This window comes from Biomphalaria glabrata, chromosome 16 (assembly GCF_947242115.1).
Source record: "Biomphalaria glabrata chromosome 16, xgBioGlab47.1, whole genome shotgun sequence".
NCBI lineage: Eukaryota > Metazoa > Mollusca > Gastropoda > Planorbidae > Biomphalaria > Biomphalaria glabrata.
In genome coordinates, this window is record NC_074726.1 from 6,173,522 (window position 1) to 6,195,391 (window position 21,870).

General features: G+C 40.3%; 1 protein-coding gene across 2 annotated transcripts in view; it reads right to left on the bottom strand.

Moving 5' to 3' along the window:
* The window catches only part of LOC106073009 (uncharacterized), a 60,694-nt gene that overhangs the window by 33,740 nt on the left and 5,084 nt on the right, over nucleotides 1-21,870 (bottom strand). For both annotated transcript variants that reach the window (XM_056014815.1, XM_056014816.1), the window contains exons 3-12: nucleotides 20,844-20,950; nucleotides 17,057-17,157; nucleotides 15,538-15,699; nucleotides 14,500-14,640; nucleotides 13,772-13,827; nucleotides 11,537-11,641; nucleotides 8,697-8,854; nucleotides 4,816-4,976; nucleotides 3,326-3,421; nucleotides 1,371-1,596 (exon numbers count right to left, since the gene is read on the bottom strand). In XM_056014815.1, the coding sequence (XP_055870790.1) occupies nucleotides 1,371-1,596; nucleotides 3,326-3,421; nucleotides 4,816-4,976; nucleotides 8,697-8,854; nucleotides 11,537-11,641; nucleotides 13,772-13,827; nucleotides 14,500-14,640; nucleotides 15,538-15,699; nucleotides 17,057-17,157; nucleotides 20,844-20,950 (1,313 nt within the window). The remainder of the gene's footprint in view (nucleotides 1-1,370; nucleotides 1,597-3,325; nucleotides 3,422-4,815; nucleotides 4,977-8,696; nucleotides 8,855-11,536; nucleotides 11,642-13,771; nucleotides 13,828-14,499; nucleotides 14,641-15,537; nucleotides 15,700-17,056; nucleotides 17,158-20,843; nucleotides 20,951-21,870) is intronic.

Here is a 21,870-nt window from a genome sequence, read left to right on the forward strand (position 1 = left end):
AAACTGGACACTGAACGCTGAGACCTTTGAGAGTAAATGCTAAAGAAACATTCTGGGTATCAGATACCAGGAAAAGAAGACGAGCTTGTATTTTTAGAAGTACATGCTATGGCTTTCGAAAAGGAAGATGTCCTCTTAACTGTGAAGAGACGAAAGCTGAGCTGCTTTGGTCATATTGTAAGACAATGACTGATCATCAAAAGTCATCCTTCAAGGTACCTTGGAGGGAGCACGAAGAAAGGGCCGTCCAAAGAAAAACTGGCTGGATAACATAAAAGAATGGACCGCCCTCTATCTTGATATCCTGCCAAAAAGAAAAAAAGCTGCTTACCTTGAGAAATGGAGGGATTTTTTTACGCGAACTGTCATAGCAGTACTATATAGCTCCTCCTTCGTAGTCAAAGATGAGCACATTTCTCATTTTCTATGGACTCGAAGATGACTGTTAAGTCCTATCCTCGCTTTAAAAAGCCGGCCGCATACGTGGCATGGGTAGGTTTGGTCAGTTGCAGATAGGCCTGCTTCTTCTCTCAGCTTTATGTTGGTTCGGCGCTCTTTCGCCCTGACCACTCTTCTTGCTTCATATTTTGAAATTCCGAGACTCAGCTTCACGCCATGAGGAGCGATCGAGAGCTAGTGCTTCCCAGCCGTGAATGTCGATATCGCATTCCTTGAAAGAGCTCTTGAGAGGGTCTTTGTAGCGCTTGTATTGGCCTCCCTGTGAGCGCTTTCCTGCACACAGCTCCCCATACAGAACAGAACATAGCACTACTACCATGAAAGTCAACGGACAGATGAGAGAAATGCTTAAAATAGAGCCTAGCGTTTCTATAACGCGGATTTCGGTTAGAAATAGTGGTTATTGATCGCATCTCTAGCGATGAATGTTGAATCAACAGTATATTGTAAGAGAAAATGTATGTATTTAAACATTTAAATATTTGTGGGTTTTTTTTTTAATTGTTTTTATTTTTGCTACCAATTTTAGCGTCCCCCGAAAAATGGAAAAGCCACTATATATCCGTCCTCCCGTTAGGGCCCCAAAAATTAGAACAGATATTGAATTGCATTTTTAAAAAAGTTCGACAATTGAATTCGAACTCAGGGCACAAGCCTGCTCATCTTATACAAAGACACCTGTCTAGTAAAATTTATTTCCCTTTAAAAAAAAAAAATAATAATAATTACCAATAGTTTTTTTTAATTGATTCTTCTTTTGTCAGGTACAAAAAATAATTGTGCGAAATTTGAACTTGATACGAGATTAAGTGTTGGAGAAATAACGTGTACGAGACAGACAGTGTGAGTTTAAATAAGCATTAAAAAAAAAAAAGATTTTTGTTCGTATGTAGCATCAGACGATAGCTTACAGTGTGGTTCCACTCCGCCAATTGTACTCCAGGCTGTGACACAAAGCCGAGTGGAGTCATAAAGAGTTTGGACTGCGTGTACTTTTCAAAACCATACAAGTAAGCCCCGAATTTCTGGGCGTTGATGCTGTAGAGTTGGTGCCGTCCAGGGGTGCAATCAAGTTCCACAGACGCGAAGTAAAAACGTTGTCGGACCGTCTCGTCATATCTCGCTGGGCCCAGTATTCTGTGAGAGATAAATAGCAATAGCTCAAAGTTCTTGATGAGCACCAGATGGAAACGATTTGAAATGAGATGAGTTATTCGAATATTCTGATACAAGTCGACACGAAGATCAGGGCCGGCTTTGTTTAACAGGAGGCCTTAGACCAGGGGTTCTCAACCTGTGGATCGCGACCCCCTTGGGGGTCGATAGACAATTTGCCAGGGGTCGCCTAAGACCATCGAAAATATGGATTGTTATTGTCTATTCTTCTATTGCTGTATGTGTATGTGTGGGAGGGGGTCGCGTCAGAGTGGGTGATTGTAAAAAGGGGGTCGCCGAGCTTAAAAGGTTGAGAACCGCTGCCTTAGACGAAGTGAATTTGGTGGCCCCTAATGAAATTTAACAGCGAAAAAAAAAGTACGCAATAGCCTAGCCTGCTGGTCTATATCTACATCGACAAATAATTAATAAGGCTTGTCTTCGAGTCCGAAGATTAATGAGGAATACAGTATTTCCCGTGGCTGCGCAGCCCCAGATGTGACCTGCATATTTTGCCACATCCATGGCAAGCATAACCATTGTCCGCAGGTGGTCGATTTAGATTTTCTTTTCGTCGTCTGCGTTTGTCCTCGGCAGCAGATTTTCTTTTGGTCTCAAATGTGTATCCCGCGGCCTTCGAGAGTGACTTCCAGCTGTCTCGTTCTGAGGCCGCTTGCAACCTGGTGCTCTCTTCTATGTTAGCCAAGGAAAGTTGACGCCTAAGCTGGTCTTTGAAGCGTTTCCGTGGGGTCCCTCTGTTACGTCGACCACCTTTTAGCTCACCAAAGAAGACTGCCTTTGGTATACGTTCGTCTCCCATACGTGATACGTGCCCTGCCCAGCGCAAATGTCGGACCATACGAAGTCCCTCTATACTGTCCATACCGGCGTTCGCAAGGACATCGCTGTTTGTAGTGCGGTCCTGCCACCGTATGTCCATGGTGGAGCGCAAGCATCGTTCCACGAGGGAACGTTATTTTGCGGGTCCGAGATATGTGTTAACTATAGTTATTCTACGACTGAATGAGGCCAAACAACAATCCAGTATTGGTCTCATACGTTGGGGAACCTTCAAGCAGCAGTGAAGAGCTCCTGGTCAATGCCTGTCCGCTGAGAGAAATCCTCCTCAGTTTAAAAAAAAAAAAGGGGGGGGGGGGGGTTGACATCGCTCCGATTCCGTCATGGCCTTTTTATGAACGTACGAGTCGACTATCACACTCGAGGTAGAATATATTTTGGAAGACGCTTGATGTCGTATCTACTAAAAACTTATGGACAAAAAAGAAAACGCTTAAAAATGTGAGAATCCCAGAAAGCAGTTTCATTAAGCATTGTGGGCCGTATTGCACCGGATTGTCACAACCCGAATGTGGACCGCAGGCCGTCGTTTGGTCATCACTGGTCTAGTGTGATTCTACCAGTTTGTTGGTCTAGTGTGGTTTCAAAATATAGTGATGTAGAGAACAAGTGTTAAAATTATGGTCCAAAAGAAATAAGTCCATTGTCAAATAGCTCAGTTCAAAGACAAATGAATCTTAACTCTTTCTCTCCTAATTGACGATACCAGCATTGATTTCACCAGAATGTGGTAAATAATTATGGAGAGAAAGAGTTAAACATGTATGTAATCTCTCTGACAAAACAATAATACTATTAAAAGTATATATTTCTAACTGCACTTATTATCTGGAAAAAGATCTATTTGTGTTACCTGTATATGCTGAATCCATCTAATAGTATATTAAACTGATGTGGAACTTTGTATACAACCAGAATGTACTGCTCATGGCTTTTATGAAACGCAGTCCTGGGACGTTAGTAAAGAGTAATGTCATTTGATAGATAGATAGATAGATAGATAGATAGATAGATAGATAGATAGATAGATAGATAGATAGATAGATAGATAGATAGATAGATAGATAGATAGATAGATAGATAGATAGAGATAGATAGATAGATAGATAGATGTCGATAAACCTAAAGTCTTGCTCTTTTTCTTTCGTTCCCTAGTATTTCTCTATATTAGCCTTTATTTTTCTTTCCCTCACTCTTTCTTTCTCTCTTTCTCTCTCTCTCTAATTCAAATGTTTTTACATGTTTTGGATGTTCCTTCAGATTTGAAGATAATTACGTCCTAGCACAAACCTCCCGCAGGACGACAGGTGATGGCAGCGGGTAGGGTTAGAACACGGGACCATTGATACCACCGATCGGTACTCAAGAGCGTGGATCACATGACCAAGCAGCCATCTATCTGCATATTCTCTCTTTTTTCCCTCTCAGTCTCTCTCTCTTTCTTATACTTTCTTTCTTTTTCTTTCTCTCTTTTTCTTTCTTTTAGTACCGGTCTTAGTTAATTTGAGTTTTCTATGCGAAATGGAATGGACACATCACCAGTGAAAAAATAAAATACGCAATTTTTTTAAAAACCTAGTGACTGTAACAATAACATTGGCCACATGTTTCGCTATTTCTTCTCATATAATAAAATGATAAGTAAAATAATAATAAAAAAAATAAATAAATAAATAAAAAATAAAAAAAAATAATAATAATAATAAATAATTTTAAAAAATAATAATAATAATAAAAAATCGAACGCGAGATTTGATCTATGTGGCTGCCTATTTTGCATAATAATAATATAAATAATAATGATAAAAATAATAATAATAATAATAAATTTATTTTTAAAGCGCTGTTGACAAACAAAAAACTGTAGGCTGAAGGCGCTGTGATAACATTACAAACATAAACACGAGAGCTAAAATAACAAACTGAGATCTAAAAAAAGTTTTGAACAGGTAGGTCTTAATGTTCGTCTCGAATGTAGTGTAGCAGGTTGTCTGTCCTATACCTAAGGGTGACCTTATTTCTCTCTCTCTCTCTTCTCTCTATTTCTTATATTCTCTTTCTCTCTCCCCCCCTCTCTTAAGCACATATATAAAAACCACGTTTAAAAGAAGAAGAGTACTCATGCTTTTCAATAGCTGTATGAGATAGATAGATAGATAGATAGATAGATAGATAGATAGATAGATAGATAGATAGATAGATAGATAGATAGATAGATAGATAGATAGATAGATAGATAGATAGATAGATAGATAGATAGATAGATAGATAGAATAGTTAGATAGATAGACTGCTTGATTGAACACGTTTGATTAAACATGCAGAAGTATAAAAGATACGTACGCCCAAATATACGAATCTATATAAACCGATCGTGGCAGTACCGAGAAGGTCATTACTCTCCATATTCTGCTTTTATCAAATGGACACGGGCCATAAAGTTCAACAGCCAAGTAGGCTGGCTTGGAAAGTATTATCACATGCAATCCCTTATATTCGCCGAGCTGTAGATAAACAAAAAGTGAAATATACATAATGACAAAAAAAAATCAAATAGATCTAGTCAATTATTTTTTTAAACAAGCTGCGCTTTTAAAACGAGGTATATTTTGCACATGTGGCTAAACAACTATTTAGATAATCCAAGGCGTAGTTGGTAGCAGGGCCGGATTTAGACTTGATAAGGTCTGAGAGATTTGAGATCAGCGACCCATGGTTATCCACATAAGGCAATGAGGGGAGGGGGGGGACTCCAAAAGGTGCTGTCCCCAAGCTATAGTTTATCTTCCTTATTCTTCTTCTTCTTCTTCTTCTAGCCAGCTTTATTGCTGCTGAGCTGTGAGCTCTTTTGCAGACTGTGCCAAGGAAAAAAAGTGTGCTGTTTTCTTCAGTTGTTCAGCACTGCCGTACAGGGTGTTGGTTATGTTGGGCTGTAGTGGAAGAAGGGTCTGCCTAAGGTGGATTAGGGAGGGGCATTCAAAGAGGATATGGTTTACGGTTTCAAAGGGGTGGGCGCAATGTCTGCAAAGGGGTAGTTGTGTGGAGTTTATTTTGTTCAGGTGGTAATTTAATAGTGGTGTGTGTCCTGTTCTTAGTTGGAAGATTGTAGATTGTTCTTTGCGGGGCAGGAAGTTAATACTGTCCAGTTTGTTAGGCGTAGTCATTTCTCTGTACATGGCTCTGCCTGTGTTTCCTGATGCCCATTGGTTGAGACACTCCTCTTTGTGATTGTTGACTAACATTGACCTTAGGGTGAGGTAGTTAACAGGTCTATCTGGTTGTTCCATAGATGTACCTGCCTTTGATAGCTTATCTGCCTTTTCATTTCCCATGATGCCAATGTGTCCAGGGATCCACTGTAGTGTAATATTGATATTTAATTTTGATATCATCTGGTGGATTATCACAATGAGTGTTGTCAACTCTCTTGGGCTGTTTGAGGTGCTGCTGTTAAGTGCTTGCAGAGTAGATTGGGAGTCTGTAAAGACAACAATATCTGATGGTGGTTGCACTCCTTCATATAATTTGTTTTCCACTGTCTGAAGTGCTATCTTCCTTATAAGTAAATCAAGCGCTGATTGGTGGCACCTCTTACTAAACCATAATGTTTTAACATATTTCAAGTCTCATATTGGATTGTGGCCAAGTGAACTGATGCGTCTCGAGTTCAAATCACGGTGAGGTATAGAGTCCACACAGCTCTAAATGTTTTTGGACTTAAGTTGAGTAAACTGTTGTCCTCGTTAATACTGTGATGACGACTAGATAATTCAGGACCATAGACTTATATATTATATCTAGACTGGAAACCGGAAATAAATTCTTATCCGCGACTGATCGATTCACAGTCATATCTATATATAGATTGTTATGTACGTAAACTCTTTTTTCATGCTCTAGGGGGGGTCGCCCCAATCAATCTATTTTGTCTTAGAAAAGTAATGATCTTTAGTTTTCAAAGTTTAGAAATAATGCAAAATCATTTCTCGGATATTCGGATCGATGAAGACGAACATCCGGAGACCTACCTATTTGAAATTGAGCCGGAGATTTATGAGCTCATTGGCAAGATACAGGAAGGTATTGATGCAATATGTGAACAAATTGACAGTGTGAGGAACAAGGTAGATAAAATGGTGTCTCAAGCGAAAGAAGTAATAGACTTGGTGAAGAAGCAGTTGCCTGAAGACTCGTTGGTGAAGAAGTTGCATGGTCAGGACAGTGGCTGTACAAACAGTGGTGACGGAGACGCTGAGAATTGGAGCGCCGTCTGTGGCTTGTTGTGGGCATGTCTTGAGGGCCTGACTTTTAAGACAACGATTGCTGCGACGAACTCAACGGGATATTTGGAATCGAAACGAAAGAAACAAATGAAGAAACTAGAGAAGTCTGCTATGTGCCTGAAGCTTTTGTTCCTAATGTATCTGCAACGAGTACCTCGCTGAGCCGGACAGATCAAAACAACGTTAGGTCTGCGTCCAAGCTTGCTGCTGTGGACCTTAAAGACCTCTGTTTATCTGCCACACATTTGACGAGAACTCAAAACACAAAAGTCTAAAGACCGTTTCTGATTCGTTGCCTTGGATGTCGTCGGGTGAAATTGTGAATACGGGCACCAACAATGGCAGAGACAGAAATTTGACTTTGCCTGTGGCATAAGAGAGAGCTCGATGCTTGGCAACTGCATCCAGGCGATTGACAAAAACTGTATATGCGCGCCCTGCGGGGACAGTGCCCATGCCTAGAAACTCAGCTAGAAGATCTGAACTTAACAGAAAAAATGTACTTCTGCCCACATCAGTGAGAGTGACTTGAACGGTGGTGAATTAATTCCAGCGAAACCTGATGAAGTGGTGGATGAACATTACAAGGGTGCTCCATGGGCATACCTCACAGATGAGGCTGAGAAAGACTATGTGCTTGAAACCATGGCTACCTGTGGGCCTACAACTGTGTCACGAGACATCCATGGAAAAGGTCCGCTGACTCAGTGTCTTAGAACATCAACCCTGGAATCTACAGTGATCGCTACAACCTCCATTTGTGTTAAGTGGCTGGAAACTCTGACCTCCACCAACTCTCCCTGTGTCAGCTGGCTGCCATCAGCGACTATCGTCATGAGGTCGAAGCAGCGACCACGATGTTGTCTCAAGCGTAGACTGGCCAACTGGAAGAAGAGAAAGCGACGGCCGCGGAAAACTGCAGATGGCTTCGTGGGCAACAGACACCCTAACGTCTCTGGTTCCCACCGATCGACCTCCACCTGAACTGTCAAAGCTCTACTGCACTGTTTCTTTTTGGAAAGAAAAGCTCTAAGAAGGGGGCAATGTTATAACTCTGCCATGCGCACCGCCATCAAGGCTAGTGCAGAGGTGCGCACTTCTAGAAACCAGAATAGGAAGGATGTTTGCCTTAAGAAAGATAGAAGGATTTCCGCCCAAGTCAGAGCTGATAAAGATGTTGTGATCATGACAGATGTTGTTATACATGTATTTCTGATGCCCTGTAAATAAACATCTATATGTGCTTCGTTAAGTCGCCTCCCTTAATTTATTACAGTATTTTCTCTCAAGATTTGAGCTACACTATACCTTTCTATATCTAAGGCTTTTTTCGACACTTACACCAAAGGTGCTTGGCCCTTCCTTAACGGGAATACATAAGCCAATGTTCTGCTGGACAACAGCGTGGACAGTGTAGTGGAGGCACTACTTGCTATTCCATGGCAGTGCGTGGTAGCAGAGCTATTCCGCATGGGGAAGGGGGGATGATGCATGCCAAATGAGACCTTTTTAGGCAAACAGTAAAGAGGTCAGCGTAATAGAGGTGCCCCCACTATTGGAAGCGGTAGAAAGATGCCTCAGTGGCATCGCGAAAAGGCTGACAGAAAATAGCTTCTGAAAGAGACAAATGGAGAACCCTCACGGTCGTCGCGGCAGGTTATATTTCGGACCCAAAGAAAAGCTCCGGCCGAAGACAAACGCAGTTAGTGAAAAGACTCCATGCGGACAATGGCCTTGTCTGCATCAGATGTGGCAAAAATAAGTTGGTCGCAACTGAGTCTCAGTGGTCACGTGAAAATACTGCGCTCATACTTAATCTTCGGAATCGAAGACAGTGTCTTAAACATATTAGTATGCTTACATTTTGTTAAGCCCTCAAATAGGTGAAATTAATCGCTATAAGAAATTATGAACATAAAATTGTTGTAGCATTTTTCTAACATTTCTAGACGCTTCCTGCTTGTGGGACACTCCGATACGATCGTTATTGACGAAGATTTCTGTGATGCCGGTAAACGAAACAGAAATGTTGGCAGAAAAATTTCGAGGTATAGCGACAATAAAAAATGTAAAATATTCCGTCAAGGGCAGCAGCATATCTGAAAATAAAAAAAATATAACAGTCCCTCATTATAATCATTATATTATAGTGCACCGTACGATATATCATGGGCGTAGCCAGGATTTTTTTTCGGGGGGGGTTTAGGGGGGGAAATTTTTCTCCCCCCCCCCCGCCCCCCCCCCCCCCCCTCGCGAAAAAAAAATATTTGTATATATGTATGTGTGTGTGTGTGTTCATAATCTTTATTAAATTCTGACCCTTCATTCTTTTGGAACACGTTTATTGTGCCCTAGAATAGGTTCTTCCTGTAGTTAGTTAGTGAAAAAATTGTTGACTCCCCGCCATTGCCAGCAAGGGGGTCTGGGGGAGCTCTAGGAGCTCACCCTAGCGCGGGGCGGAGCCCCGCCGCCAAGCACTATTTCTGGCATAGAATGCCAACAAAATGCATATTCTGAGGTATACAGTGCATTTTCCTGCTATTAAAAAGTCTTATTTCAAAAACCTAATGTGCTATTTTTACTGACTAAGACCCTGCAGCGCTGTTCGGCGCAATAGCCGTCAAGCTGTTTCCACAAAAATTCTGTCACTGGTAATTTCTGAAGCCTCTTCCCACCTACTCCGAGGACCTCCATGAATGAGTGGCGCCAAGTTGTACTAGGATGTCATCGCAACTCTTATTATGCGTAATTTATTTAGTCGGAGAACATGTCCCGCAAACCTCATGCAACGCTCTGTCACAATTTTACTAAGGGTTCGACTCCAGTTCGTCATAGGATTTCCTTGATTTAGACCCGATCTCAATAACTAACTCCTAAAACCTCTCTTAGTCATCTTTGTTGAGCCACATTTAGTGTTTTTCAATTTCGGCAGATGACTATTCACTGCACATTATTAATGGAGCCCAGCCACTGGTAAAAATGTGTAACCTCTCTTGAATACGCTCTTGGAATTAAGTGACTGTAGTTTGCTTTAGATTTTATATCGAAAAGAGAAGTTTTATCGTCAAAATCATCTGTTAGAGGTTTTAAACTAAAAATCTCAGGACTTTGTTGTTGTTTTTTAAATTCAAAACCCCATTTAGCTACGATCATAGAATTTGGTAACTGTAGTTTGCTTTAGAGTAATATTGAAGACAGAGGTTTTCCACCTCAAAACGATCTGTAGGGGGATTTTAAAACTTAAAACCATCTGGAGGAAAGGAGTTTAAACTCAAAACCCCCTATTCGCTTGGCTACGCTCAAATAATTTTAGTGTGTAATTTGCGGTTTTTTTTTTATTGAAGAGCTATTTTTTAGCATCAAACCCTTGTGAAGGGGGATATAAACTCAAAACCCCTTTTAGCAACGCTCATAGCATTTTAGTGGGTAATTGCTTTTTTTTTTTTTACATTGAAGATGTATTTTTTAACTTCAAACCCCGCTGGGGGGGGTTTAAACTCAAAACCAATATGGCTACGCTCTTAGATTTAAGAGTGTGTAATTTGCTTTTTTTTTTGTATTGAAGATGTATTTTTTGCTTCAAACTCCACTGGAGGGGAGTTTAAACTTAAAACTGAGTCAAAACCCATTTAGCTACGCTCATAATATTTTGAGTGCATAATTTGCTTTTTTTTCATATTGAAGAGGGGGTCTATCGTAAATTTTGGAGGGGTTTTTTAAATCAAAAACTTCCTTAACTGTGCACTTGGAATTTGGGGATTATCGTTTGCATTTTTTGTGTGTTTTGTTTTATAGAAGAGGGGGATTTAACTACAAAAACCCCTGGTAGGGGGCTTTAAACTCAAAACCCCCATGTTAGGGGTTTTAAACTCAAAACCCCCTGGTAGGGGTTTTAAACTCAAAACCCCTTTAGCTGTGCTGGGGCAAGTGATGGTTTAGTATTAAAATCTCACCTAAAATTAACAAAATCAAAGCAAAAAAACATGTCACTAAAGTGCGTTCCCCCCCCCCGTGGTAGGGGGTTTCAAACTCAAAACCCCATGGTAGGGGTTTTAAACTCAAAACCCCTTTGGCTCCGCTGGAGCAAGTGATGGTTTAGTATTAAAATCTCACCTAAAATAAAGAAAATCAAAGCAAAAAATCAGTCACTAAAGTCCGTCTCCCACCCCCCACCCCCCCGAGGGGGGGGGATTTCATTTCGGGGGGGGTTTGAACCCCAAACCCCCCCCCCTGGCTACGCCCATGCGATATATATATATATAATATATATATAGATAGATAGATAGATAGGTAGGTAGGTAGGTAGGTAGGTAGGTAGGTAGGTAGGTAGGTAGGTAGACAGACGGACAGACAGACAGATAGATAGATAGATAGATAGATAGATAGATAGATAGATAGATAGATAGATAGATAGATAGATAGATAGATAGATAGGTAGGTAGGTAGGTAGGTAGGTAGACAGACAAACAGACAGACAGACAGACAGACAGATATATATATATATATATATATATATATATATAGAGAGAGAGAGAGAGAGAGAGAGAGAGAGAGAGAGAGAGAGAGAGAGAGATAGATAGATAGATAGATAGATAGATAGATAGATAGATAGATAGATAGATAGATAGATAGATAGATAGATAGATAGATAGATAGATAGATAGATCTAGGTATATTAACTAAATAAATACAATTACAACATAAATAATAGGTGTAATAGATTCTTTACAAATTTCGTGACCTAGATCTAATAAAAAAAACAAATTCTCAAGTTTAATTACCAAGGGCAGAGTCTGGCTGGCACCGGGTGGCATTTGGATGGTCAGATTCTTGTAAGCAAGTTCCAGTAACAACTCCAAATGCGTGTTCTCCTTTTATTGTATAGGCTGGAAGACATAACAAACAATAAACACAAGAGTTCTTTTAAGGACAACTCCTCCTTTATAAAGTTGGTGACTTTCTGTAAGAGCGATTACTTCCCTTGTAATAATTTATAAATGATAAATAAAAAAAAAAATTAAAAAGGGAACATTTTTAACTTCGCGGCCGCCTTATTACGCTCCCCCTCCCAACAATCTGCTTTTTACCCGTAAATTCGATGAGCTATCCTCCTCACCACTGGCTTCATATGACCACAAAAATGTTTTTAAAAACTTTATACAATGTTTCCAAAAGCAAGCTCAATTTCAAGAAGAGACTTTACAGACTTTAATCTTATATACTTTTTGATATGTCGCTTTAAAACCCATACTCGGTCTAGATTCCGAATAAAGTATCGCATTTTTGGTCAATTTCATCGCTGCGGTTTGAGTGTAAAAGTTTGTCAGTTGTCCCAGGCACAAGAAAAATAATCATTTTCTAATTGTTCGTCCACGGCAAGGGGTATAAATAGTGATATGAATGAATGAATCGGGGCTCTTACGAATATAATTTGGATTTAAAATAGTTAATGTAATCTCCCTTAAAAAAAAAATCAAGTTTTTTAATGTAATCTTTTTTTTATTTTACTTGCTTAACCTGTTACAAACACACACAAAAAAAGTTTATCTAAAGGGGAAGAACTCCGCCCTTAGTATCGCAATAATCAATAACGCTGAAGTTATTTTCCATATTCGATATCAAGCAAAACAATTGATTATCAATAATTAATTGAATAATTGTTGTTGTTTTTCTTTAATTGGTCCATGTTTTGTTAGGTACAATAAATCATTGTTAAAAGTACGAACTTGTTCGGAAAACGCGTGATAGTTAAATAGCGTTAACAATTATTTAAGGACACTACAAAACAAATTTAAATGAAGGAATGAAATAAACATTGTATATTAAAGACTTTATAGACTCCCAATCCACTCTGCAAGCACTTAACAGCTGCACCTCAAACAGCCCAAGAAATTTGACAACACTAATTGTGATAATCCATCAGATGATATCAAAATAAAATATCAATATCACACTACAGTGGATCCCTGGACACAATGGCATCATGGGAAATGAAAAGGCGGATAAGCTATCAAAAGCAGGATCATCTATTTGACAACCAGATAGACCTGTTAACTACCTCACCCTAAGGTTAAGGTTGGTCAACAATCACTAAGAGAAGTGGCTCAACCAATGGGCATCAGGAAACACAGGCAGAGCCATGTACAAAGAAATGACAACGCCTAACGAACTGGACAGTATTAACTTCCTCCCCCGCAAAGAACAATCTACATTTTTCCAACTAAAAACAGGACACACACCTCTGTTAAATTACCATCTGGACATAATAAATTCCCCACAACTCCCGCTTTGTGGACACTGCGCCCACCCTTACGAAGCCGTAAACCATATCCTCCTTGAATGCCCCCCTCCTAATCCACCTTAGGCAGACCCTACTACCACTACAGCCCAACATAACCAACACCCTGTACGGCAGTGCTGAACAACTGAAGAAAACAGCACACTTTTTTTCCTTGGCACAGTTCCCGAAGAACACTGAACTAAAGGAATTATTTTTTTACGGAAATGTTTTTTTCTTGAGGAATATGTGATTGTCCCTTTAAAAACAATTAGAGCAATTATATAGACCTATAAGACATTAGTTCTGCCAGTGCACATCTAACTTCACATTCACTATAATCTAGCCTTTGGTTTGTGGACAGCTGGGGCACCACACAAGATCCGTCAACCTTCTTTCTCTATTCTTCTCTGTAATTTGTCTTTGATAGAAATTCATTGTGATGTTCTTACTGAAAATATTGAAACCTGCTTTTTTTACCTGCCTTGGTGGACCACTTCGGGGGGGGGGGGCGACTTTGAGTTTGTGTCTCAACTCTCCACGCAAACTGTCTTTGTAACCTTGTTTTATTTTTGATTCATGTCGTGTCTATGTCTTTGTGTCTTTCTAAGTATTTAACCCTTAAAACGCGTGTGGTAGTTGAGCCTCTAAACAACACAATAGTAATTAAAACAGCTCAGCATTTTAAGGGTTAATTAGGTTGTGTTATGTGTTTCTCACTTGTATAAGTATCTCTTACCTTTTAATTTGTCTCTATCATTATTGTTGCAGTATTGAACGCTCAGAGTTTCAAAACTGTCGATTAGGTGCAGTGGCGTTATTAATGAAATTCAATATAGGCCTTATCCTATCTCAGGGGTTCTCAACCTGTGGGATGCGACCCCCAAGGGGTCGATTGACGATTTGTTAGGGGTCGCCTAAGACCATCGAAAATATGGATTGTATTTAGTGTATTCTTCTATTGCTGTGTATGTTATGGTGGGGGGGGGGGGATCGCGGCAGAGTGAGGGATAGTTAAAGGGGGTCGCCAAGCTTAAAAGGTTGAGAACCGCTGTCCTATCTTGTAATTTACTAACGTTCTTAGGGTTAAAAGAAAAATATTACGCTCTAAAAGTATTAATCAGGTAACGCGGAAGCTTGGCGGTAAAGCGCTTGGCTTCCGAACCAGGGTCCCGGGTTCGAATTTCGGGATCTTAGGGCGCCTATGAGTCCACCCATCTTGAATGGGTACCTGACATTAGTTAGGGAAAAGTTAGGGCGGTTGGTCGTTGTGCTGGCCACTTGACACCCTCGTTATCCGCGTGCCACTGAAACAGATGGCCTTTACACCATCTGCCCACGACAAGGTCTACAAGGGGAACTTTACTTTTAATTCAAAGTCACTGATAAAGTGCCATAGGCTTACACGTTACCTATTTCAAAGCTATTGATCTAGTAATGCTGGGAGCCCCAACACGTTTTACATACCTTTTTAAAAAATATTGTTCTAGATTGGGATCTCGAATGGAGACATAATTTTTCTCAGAGCCATCTGGTGTGATGTACGTTTCTCTAATAGTTAAAATGAGTTCAACATCACCATTGAAAATTTGGAAGGAGGTGAGATAACTGAGGGAGATACACAAGGGAAATAATCAGGTTTACACACAAACACACACACACAAACAAACGAGAAAAATATACAAACCAACTAAAACACTAAACTTAAAGAGAATAACTATAAACCAACTATAAAAAAAAGATAATACAGGGTGATATTCACTGCTGGATGATAGTAGGAAGGCCCTTACAAGAATTATGCAGATGTTCTTAACCTTTTCAAGCTTAAATATGTTTTCTTTAAGTTGTGTATCGCCCCCCTCATCCACAGGACAAATGAATATAAGTTGCTAAATCTTTGGTTATTTTTTTGTAATAGTTATAGATTACAGTTTGGAATTCGTTTCATTGCTCTGCTACGGTGTTGCCCTGTGTGCCTGCCGCAAGCTGCCTAAAGATCACCCGCTAGTGATTCTTCCTCAGGATTGACTCCCGAAGCTTTTCCCATGTTTGGGTATAGCTGCAAGGCAGCAGAGGTTTGAATTCAGAGTTTTCCATCTACTAGGTGTGTAGCCAGCCATGGCTAACTGAGCCCCTCCTTCCCAAAGCTGATTAGTTTAGGCACCAGTTACTCGTCTTTTCTCTTCTCCTGTTAGTAAAAATAGTTCCGCCGGACTCAACATCTGATCCACACGTGAAGGCCAGGAGTTGGACTGGTTGTCAGAGGCTATTTGAGACGCGTGCCATTAGTTGCATTTTATAGGTAGTTGAGAGCTTTTATCCATTACCACTTCCGGCAATGACAACCTTACGGAATTAGCCACCTTTAAGAGCTTATCAGGATTCTTTATTACATATAATCTAATCGAGGTTGTATATAGCGGTCGGAACTTTATTCGGTAACCCGAGACCAGTTTCTCAGCTTCATGTTCGTATCTGTAATATCAGTAGTTTAAAGGTACTCACAGTATTATCGGAACGAGGTAGACCTTGCCCAATCCTTCCGCCGGTACAACTGTCATGGCTGCGTGTGGAATACCTTGAGCATTGACCGAGTAGCACGTGACCTGGAACGGGTACTGTCCTTGCAATATGTCAGTGAATGAGTGTGTCCGGGGGTGAAAAAATCTGGAATAGAATACGTTTACAAGAGAGTTACTTGGACCCACAACACAAGGAACCTGGCTTTTTACCGAATTTAACTCTTTCTCTCCGTAATTATTCACCACATTCTGGTGGAATCAACGTTGGTATCGTCAGTTAGGAGAGAAAGAGTTAAATCAAGTCACTGGTCAAAATTTTTTTCTCGTTATTTCTCCAACTTTCCCAATCTTTGATCAAGTTGAAACTTTGCACAATTGTTCGTCGTCGATGACAACATTTTGAATCAATTAGCTCATCAATTAGTCGTTGTTATTAACTTTGCTTTATACTTTAAAAATGTACTAAATCGGCCACGGGTGACGCGTGACAGTAAGCACAATAAGTTAAAGCAATGGGTCGTTCATTTAACATTTTTTAACAAACATTCAAAGACATCATCACAAACCAAGAGATCAGAGACAGGGTTACTGCAGCCATCGGACCCCATGATGACCTGCTAACTATTGTAAAAAAAAAAAACTTAAAAAGCTTAAAAATCTATGGTCATATTACAAGATCTACGGGGCTCGCAAAGACCTTCCTTCAGGGAACAGTACCAGGAAAAAGAAAAAGAGGCAGACAGAGAAAGCGATGGGAGGGCAACATAAAAGAATGGACGGCCTACCATTGAAAGAGGTTTTAAACAAGGCAAAAGACAGGGAGGAATGGAGAAAGACGGTCGACAAATCTTGCATGGTGCCCCAACGATCTAACAGACTAAGGTATAGGTAAAGGTAAAGGTAGGTAATTTTTATAGGAAGTTCTAATTCCGACTTGAGAAACTTTTTTTTTTAAATTGCTTTTGAAAAGTCAGCACGGAAACCTGCTCCCCACATGGCCTCCCAAACCCACCCCCCAAACACACACGCGCAAATTCATTTGCTTGTTTGTTTTCCATGTTTCCGATGTTCCTTCAGAGCTGAAGATAGTTTACTTCCTAGTCCAAACCTCCCGCAGGACGACGGGGGGAGGGGAGAAGCGGGCAGGGTTTTGAACACGGGACCATCGATAAATCCAAACGACAGTCCAGCGCGCAATCCGCACTATCATCCACAAACACACGCACACACTGGTCAACCAAAAAATTACCAATAAGATGACAAAATGCATACACACTGACTTGACACATTCTAAATTGTACCGCACAAAAAGGTTGGGGGCGGAGTGACCTTAATTACGTGGCATGTGTAGATTTGGTCAGTTGTAGATTGGTCTGCTTCTTTTCTCAGAGTATTTTTTTTGGTTCGGCGCTCTTTCACGCTGGCCACTCTCCTCGCTTCGTTTATTGTGACTCCAGCATTCACAGCTTCACACCATGAGGAGTGATCGAGAGCTAACTTACCTAAGACGAGGTTTGTAGAAGACAACAGTGGTTGGCTTTTCGTTTGTCAGTGGGTACGTAGTAGTTTCGTTGCCGCCATGCCCTAGTGTTGAACGTTTCACCTGTGGAGACATATAATTCTTCTAATTCAAACAAGCATCAGCGAGGGCTAATAAATTTGCAGGCAGTATGTACAACATACGGGAAGCGTGGTCGAGAGGCTAAGTACGCTTGAACTTTGCTGGGCTTGGCTACCTATGAAGAGGGCTCGGGGTTCGACACCCGACTAGAGCAGAGTTGTGTTTACTGACCGCCTAAAGGCAGCACGGAAAATTTTCTCCCAGATACCTTCCCCTCCCCCACACTGGGCCACAAATGAGATCGCTATAAACATGAAAGTAGCGCTATATAAAAGCTGGAATTAATTAGACCTCGTGGATTCTTAACACTGCATACATCTAAAGAAAATAGAACTCTTCAAACATTACATTTTTAAACTCCTTAGAATTCACGAAATAGAGCTTCAAGCATAAAACTACGTACATAGACGACAGGCCCCATGGAATAGACCTTCAGACGTAACAAAAACAACATTTTTAAAACATACTTTTTAAAAAAACATAGCTTACATAAATCGCAATTGCAATATTTCATGCTGTTATCTTTCTCAATACGTCCTATGACTTGTCTGGAATAGTTGGAAAGGGGTAGGAGAAAGAACGGTGTATCTGGGTGATCGATTTTAAATGCATGTATAAAAAAAAAAGGCAAACTACCTAAATTGGAACTCGAGGCCTAAAGCTTCCTTAGCCTTCTCGAGCAAATACACTAACCACTATGCCAGCGAATCGCTTCTAAAATAATAAGTTTTATCTATTGTTAGCTTCACACTTTAAAGCTAAGATCTACAAAGTATAAAAGGGGGGGGGGGGGGGCTAATTCATCGTATACCACTACACCAGTCGAGTACAATGTCTTTAACTTGTTCGAGTTACTAAACAAAATACTTAATTACAAATAGTTAATTAACTAATTATTATTTTAAATTGATTCTTGTTTTGTCAGGTAAAATTTCAGCTTGATTCGAGATTTGGTGTGGGAGTAATAAGGTGTACACACTTTTTACCAGACGAACAGACAAACAGAATGACCTTTGTAAAACTCTAGACATGGAGACATAGCATTAGCTTCAAGTATAAAGCTACATAAATAGTCGATAGTCCTCATGGAATTGAACTTCAGACATATCTAGACTCATGGGCGTAGCCAGGGGGGGGGGGTTCTTGGGGTTCAAACCCCCCCCGAAATGAAATTCCACCCCCCCTTGGGGGGGGGATCGGAATTTAGTGAATGATTTTTTGCTTTGATTTTGTTTATTTTAGGTGAGATTTTAATACTAAACCATCAATTGCCCCAGCACAACCAATGGGGTTTTGAGTTTAAAACCCCTTACCAGGGGGTTTTGAGTTTAAAACCCCCTACAAGGGGGGTTAGAGTTTAAAAACCCCTACCAGGGGTTTTGAGTTTAAAACCCCCTACTAGGGGTTTTGAGTTTTAAACCCCCTACTTGAGGTTTTTGCAGTTAACCCCCCCCCCTCTTCTATAAAACAAAACAAAACAAAAATGCAAACGAAAATCTCCTAATTCCAAGAGCACAGTTAAGGGAGATTTTGATTTTAAAACCCCCTCCAAAATTTACGATAAACCCCCTCTTCAATATAAAAAAAGATAATTACGCACTCAAAATGTTATGAGCGTAGCTAAATGGGTTTTGACTTAGTTTTTAGTTTAAACCCCACTTAAGCGGGGTTTGAAGGTAAAAAATACCTCTTTAATAATAAAAACAAAGCAAATTATACACTCAAAATGTTTTGTGTGTAGTCAAAGGGGTTTTGAGATTAAACTCCCCTCCAGTGGAGTTTGAAGCTAAAAAGTACCTCTTCAATATAAATAAAAGCAAATTACTCACACTAAAATCTATGAATGCAGCCAAAGGGGTTTTGAGTTTAAACCCCCAGCCAGGGGAGTTTGAGGCTAAATAATACATCTTCAGTGTAAGAAAAAAAAAGCAAATTACGCACTCAAAATGCTATGAGCGTTGCCAAAAGGGGTTTTGAGTTTAAACCCCCATTCAGAGGGGTTTAATGCTAAAAATACCTCTTCAATATAAAAAAAAGCAAATTACACACTAAAATTATTTGAGCGTAGCCAATCCAATCTGGGGGTTTGAGTTTAAACCCCTCTTCTACAGATGGAGTTTGTTAAAAGTTTAAAACCCCTCCAGATGGTTTTGAGTTTAAGATCCCCCTACAGAGCATTTTGAGGTGGAAAACCCCCAACAGATGATTTTGACGATAAAACTTTTTTTTGGATATAAAATCTAAAGCAAACTACAGTCACTTAATTCCAAGAGCGTATTCAAGAGTGGTTACACATTTTTATCAGTGGCAGGGCTCCCTTAATAAACTGCAGTGAATAGTAATCTGCCGAAATTGAATAATACTAAATGTACAGTGGCTCAACAAAGATGGCTTAGACAGATTTTATAAGTCCGTTATAGAGATCGGGTTTAAATCAAGGAAATCCTATGCCGAACTGGGAGTCGACCCTTTAGTAAGATTGTGAGAGAGCGACGCATGAGGTTTGCGGGACATGTTCTCCGACAAAATGGATTACGCTTAAGAAGAGTTGCAATGATATCCTAGTACAACTTGACGCCACTCTTTCATTGAGGTCCTTCTGGCAGGTGGGAAGAGGCTTTAGACATTACCAGTGACAGATTTTTATGGAAACAGCTTGACGTCAAATGTTCCGAACGGCGCGGGAGGGTCTAAGTCAGTAAGAATAGCACATTAGGTTTTTGAAATAAAACTTTTTAATAGCAGGAAAATGCACTGTAGATACCTCAGAATATGCATTTTGTTGGCTTTCAATATCAGAAATAGTGCTTGGCGGCGGGGGCTTCGCCCCGCGCTGGGGGAGCTCCTAGCGCTCCCCCAGAACCCCCTTGCTAGTATTTGCGGGAATCTACAATTTTCCCACTAACTCATGGAAGAACCTATTCTAGGGCACAATAAACGTCTTCCGAAAGAATGAAGAGTCAGAATGCAATAAAGATTATGTACACACACACATAAATAAATATAAAAAGAAAATTTTGCTGGGGTGGGGGGGTCGCGGGGGGGGGGAGAAAAAAATCCCCCCCCGAAAAAAAATCCTGGCTACGCCCATGCTAGACATAGATGATAGAACATTAGAATAGAGCTTTAGACATATATCTAGACATAGATGATAGAACACTAGAATAGAGCTTCAGACATATATATAGACATAGATGATAGAACAATAGAATAGAGCTTTAGACATAAACCCATACTCTTTGCAAATAACTCCAAACCTAATCTCCAGGCCTGAAACTTTGGACATTGAACTTTGGGAATACACTAAAGTATGAATTAATATTAAAAAGTGTGTGACTATGTGTATAATTTTAAATATGAACAAATAAATCTTTTCCCTTTCTGGTCATAGTCTGCATTTAAGTTTCTATAGAGGAAAGACATCATCATATTTGTTTAACCCCGGCCCACACTCCACAGGGCTTTGTTACGCCACTGACAAGTTGTAGGACTAATTTTGATGTAGGAATCATTTTGAAGTTATTAGTCCATTTCGACACAGTATACACTATTCTCAGATTTCAATGCTACCAATCATCCCCTTCTATAGTTATTACTAATATAGGCCTATTTTTTGAGTCTGTAGAGTGTAGTGATTTATATTGTATTAATTCTAATGTAAATCTTACATTAAATATTGTAAACTCTTTGGTATACAGCAAACAGTGTATTTCCGTTTTGGCTAGTGATTCAGGAAAGGTAGCGTAGAATAGCTTTCCAAAAGTCGACACTCCACCTACATATTAGAGAGAGAGACGAGAGAAATAGAAACACAACAGTGATAGCTGCACGATTGTGGTACATACGATTCGAAATGTCATCACCATAGTCTCCGGGTCAAACCCTGACTCATTTATAAGGAGAAGTATCTTATTTTTTCATTAGTTATTTTTAGTTCTCCTTTCAGAAATATATGGCAAATGATGTAAAGGTCACCTGCTTCTGTGTCCCACTGTTATCGAGGGTGTCATGTGGTCAGCACAAGACCAACCTCCCAGGGACGCCTTAAAGAGCCCGAAATTAAGTATCCCAATCTTCACCGTGATTCGAGTCCGGAACCACTGGTTCGGAAGCCAAGCGCTTTACCACTAAGCCACCGCGCCTCCATCACCCATAGTTAGAGCCCGAAGAATTAAATGATGTCATAGGCGCTGTAGCTTGCCAACTCACACATGGTTTCTTAGTTCGATGCATGGTTTGTCTCCAGAAAGGCGTTACCTTTCCGATATGGGTGCAGTTTTCACCGTTGGTGCCATCAGAAAAAAATTTCAACATATTGTTATGACCCTATTCGCGACGCAAAAGGGTTAACTGTGTGTGATCAGCTGACATAAGTGACACAGGACAGTAATACAGTTTAGCGTGCTATATTGAAAGGCTAGGGTTATTTGCATGTGAATAGCGCCTGTGTTATGGTCATCTGATCATAGGCCTTGCAGGCCTGGGACACAGTGTGCAAGAAAGCGGCAGTTCAAGACCGGAAAGCGTAGAGACCGGGACTGTTAGTCGACCATGAAGTAGGTCCTGGTGCAGTCCTCCAGTGAAACGTACGAGTCCAGGAAGAGACAGTAGAGTTTCTGAGTTTAGTACAGTGATATACAGTCTAACGTTGTAGCAGTTGATTGTGTTGCCAATTGCGTCGTATTGGCTGTTTTA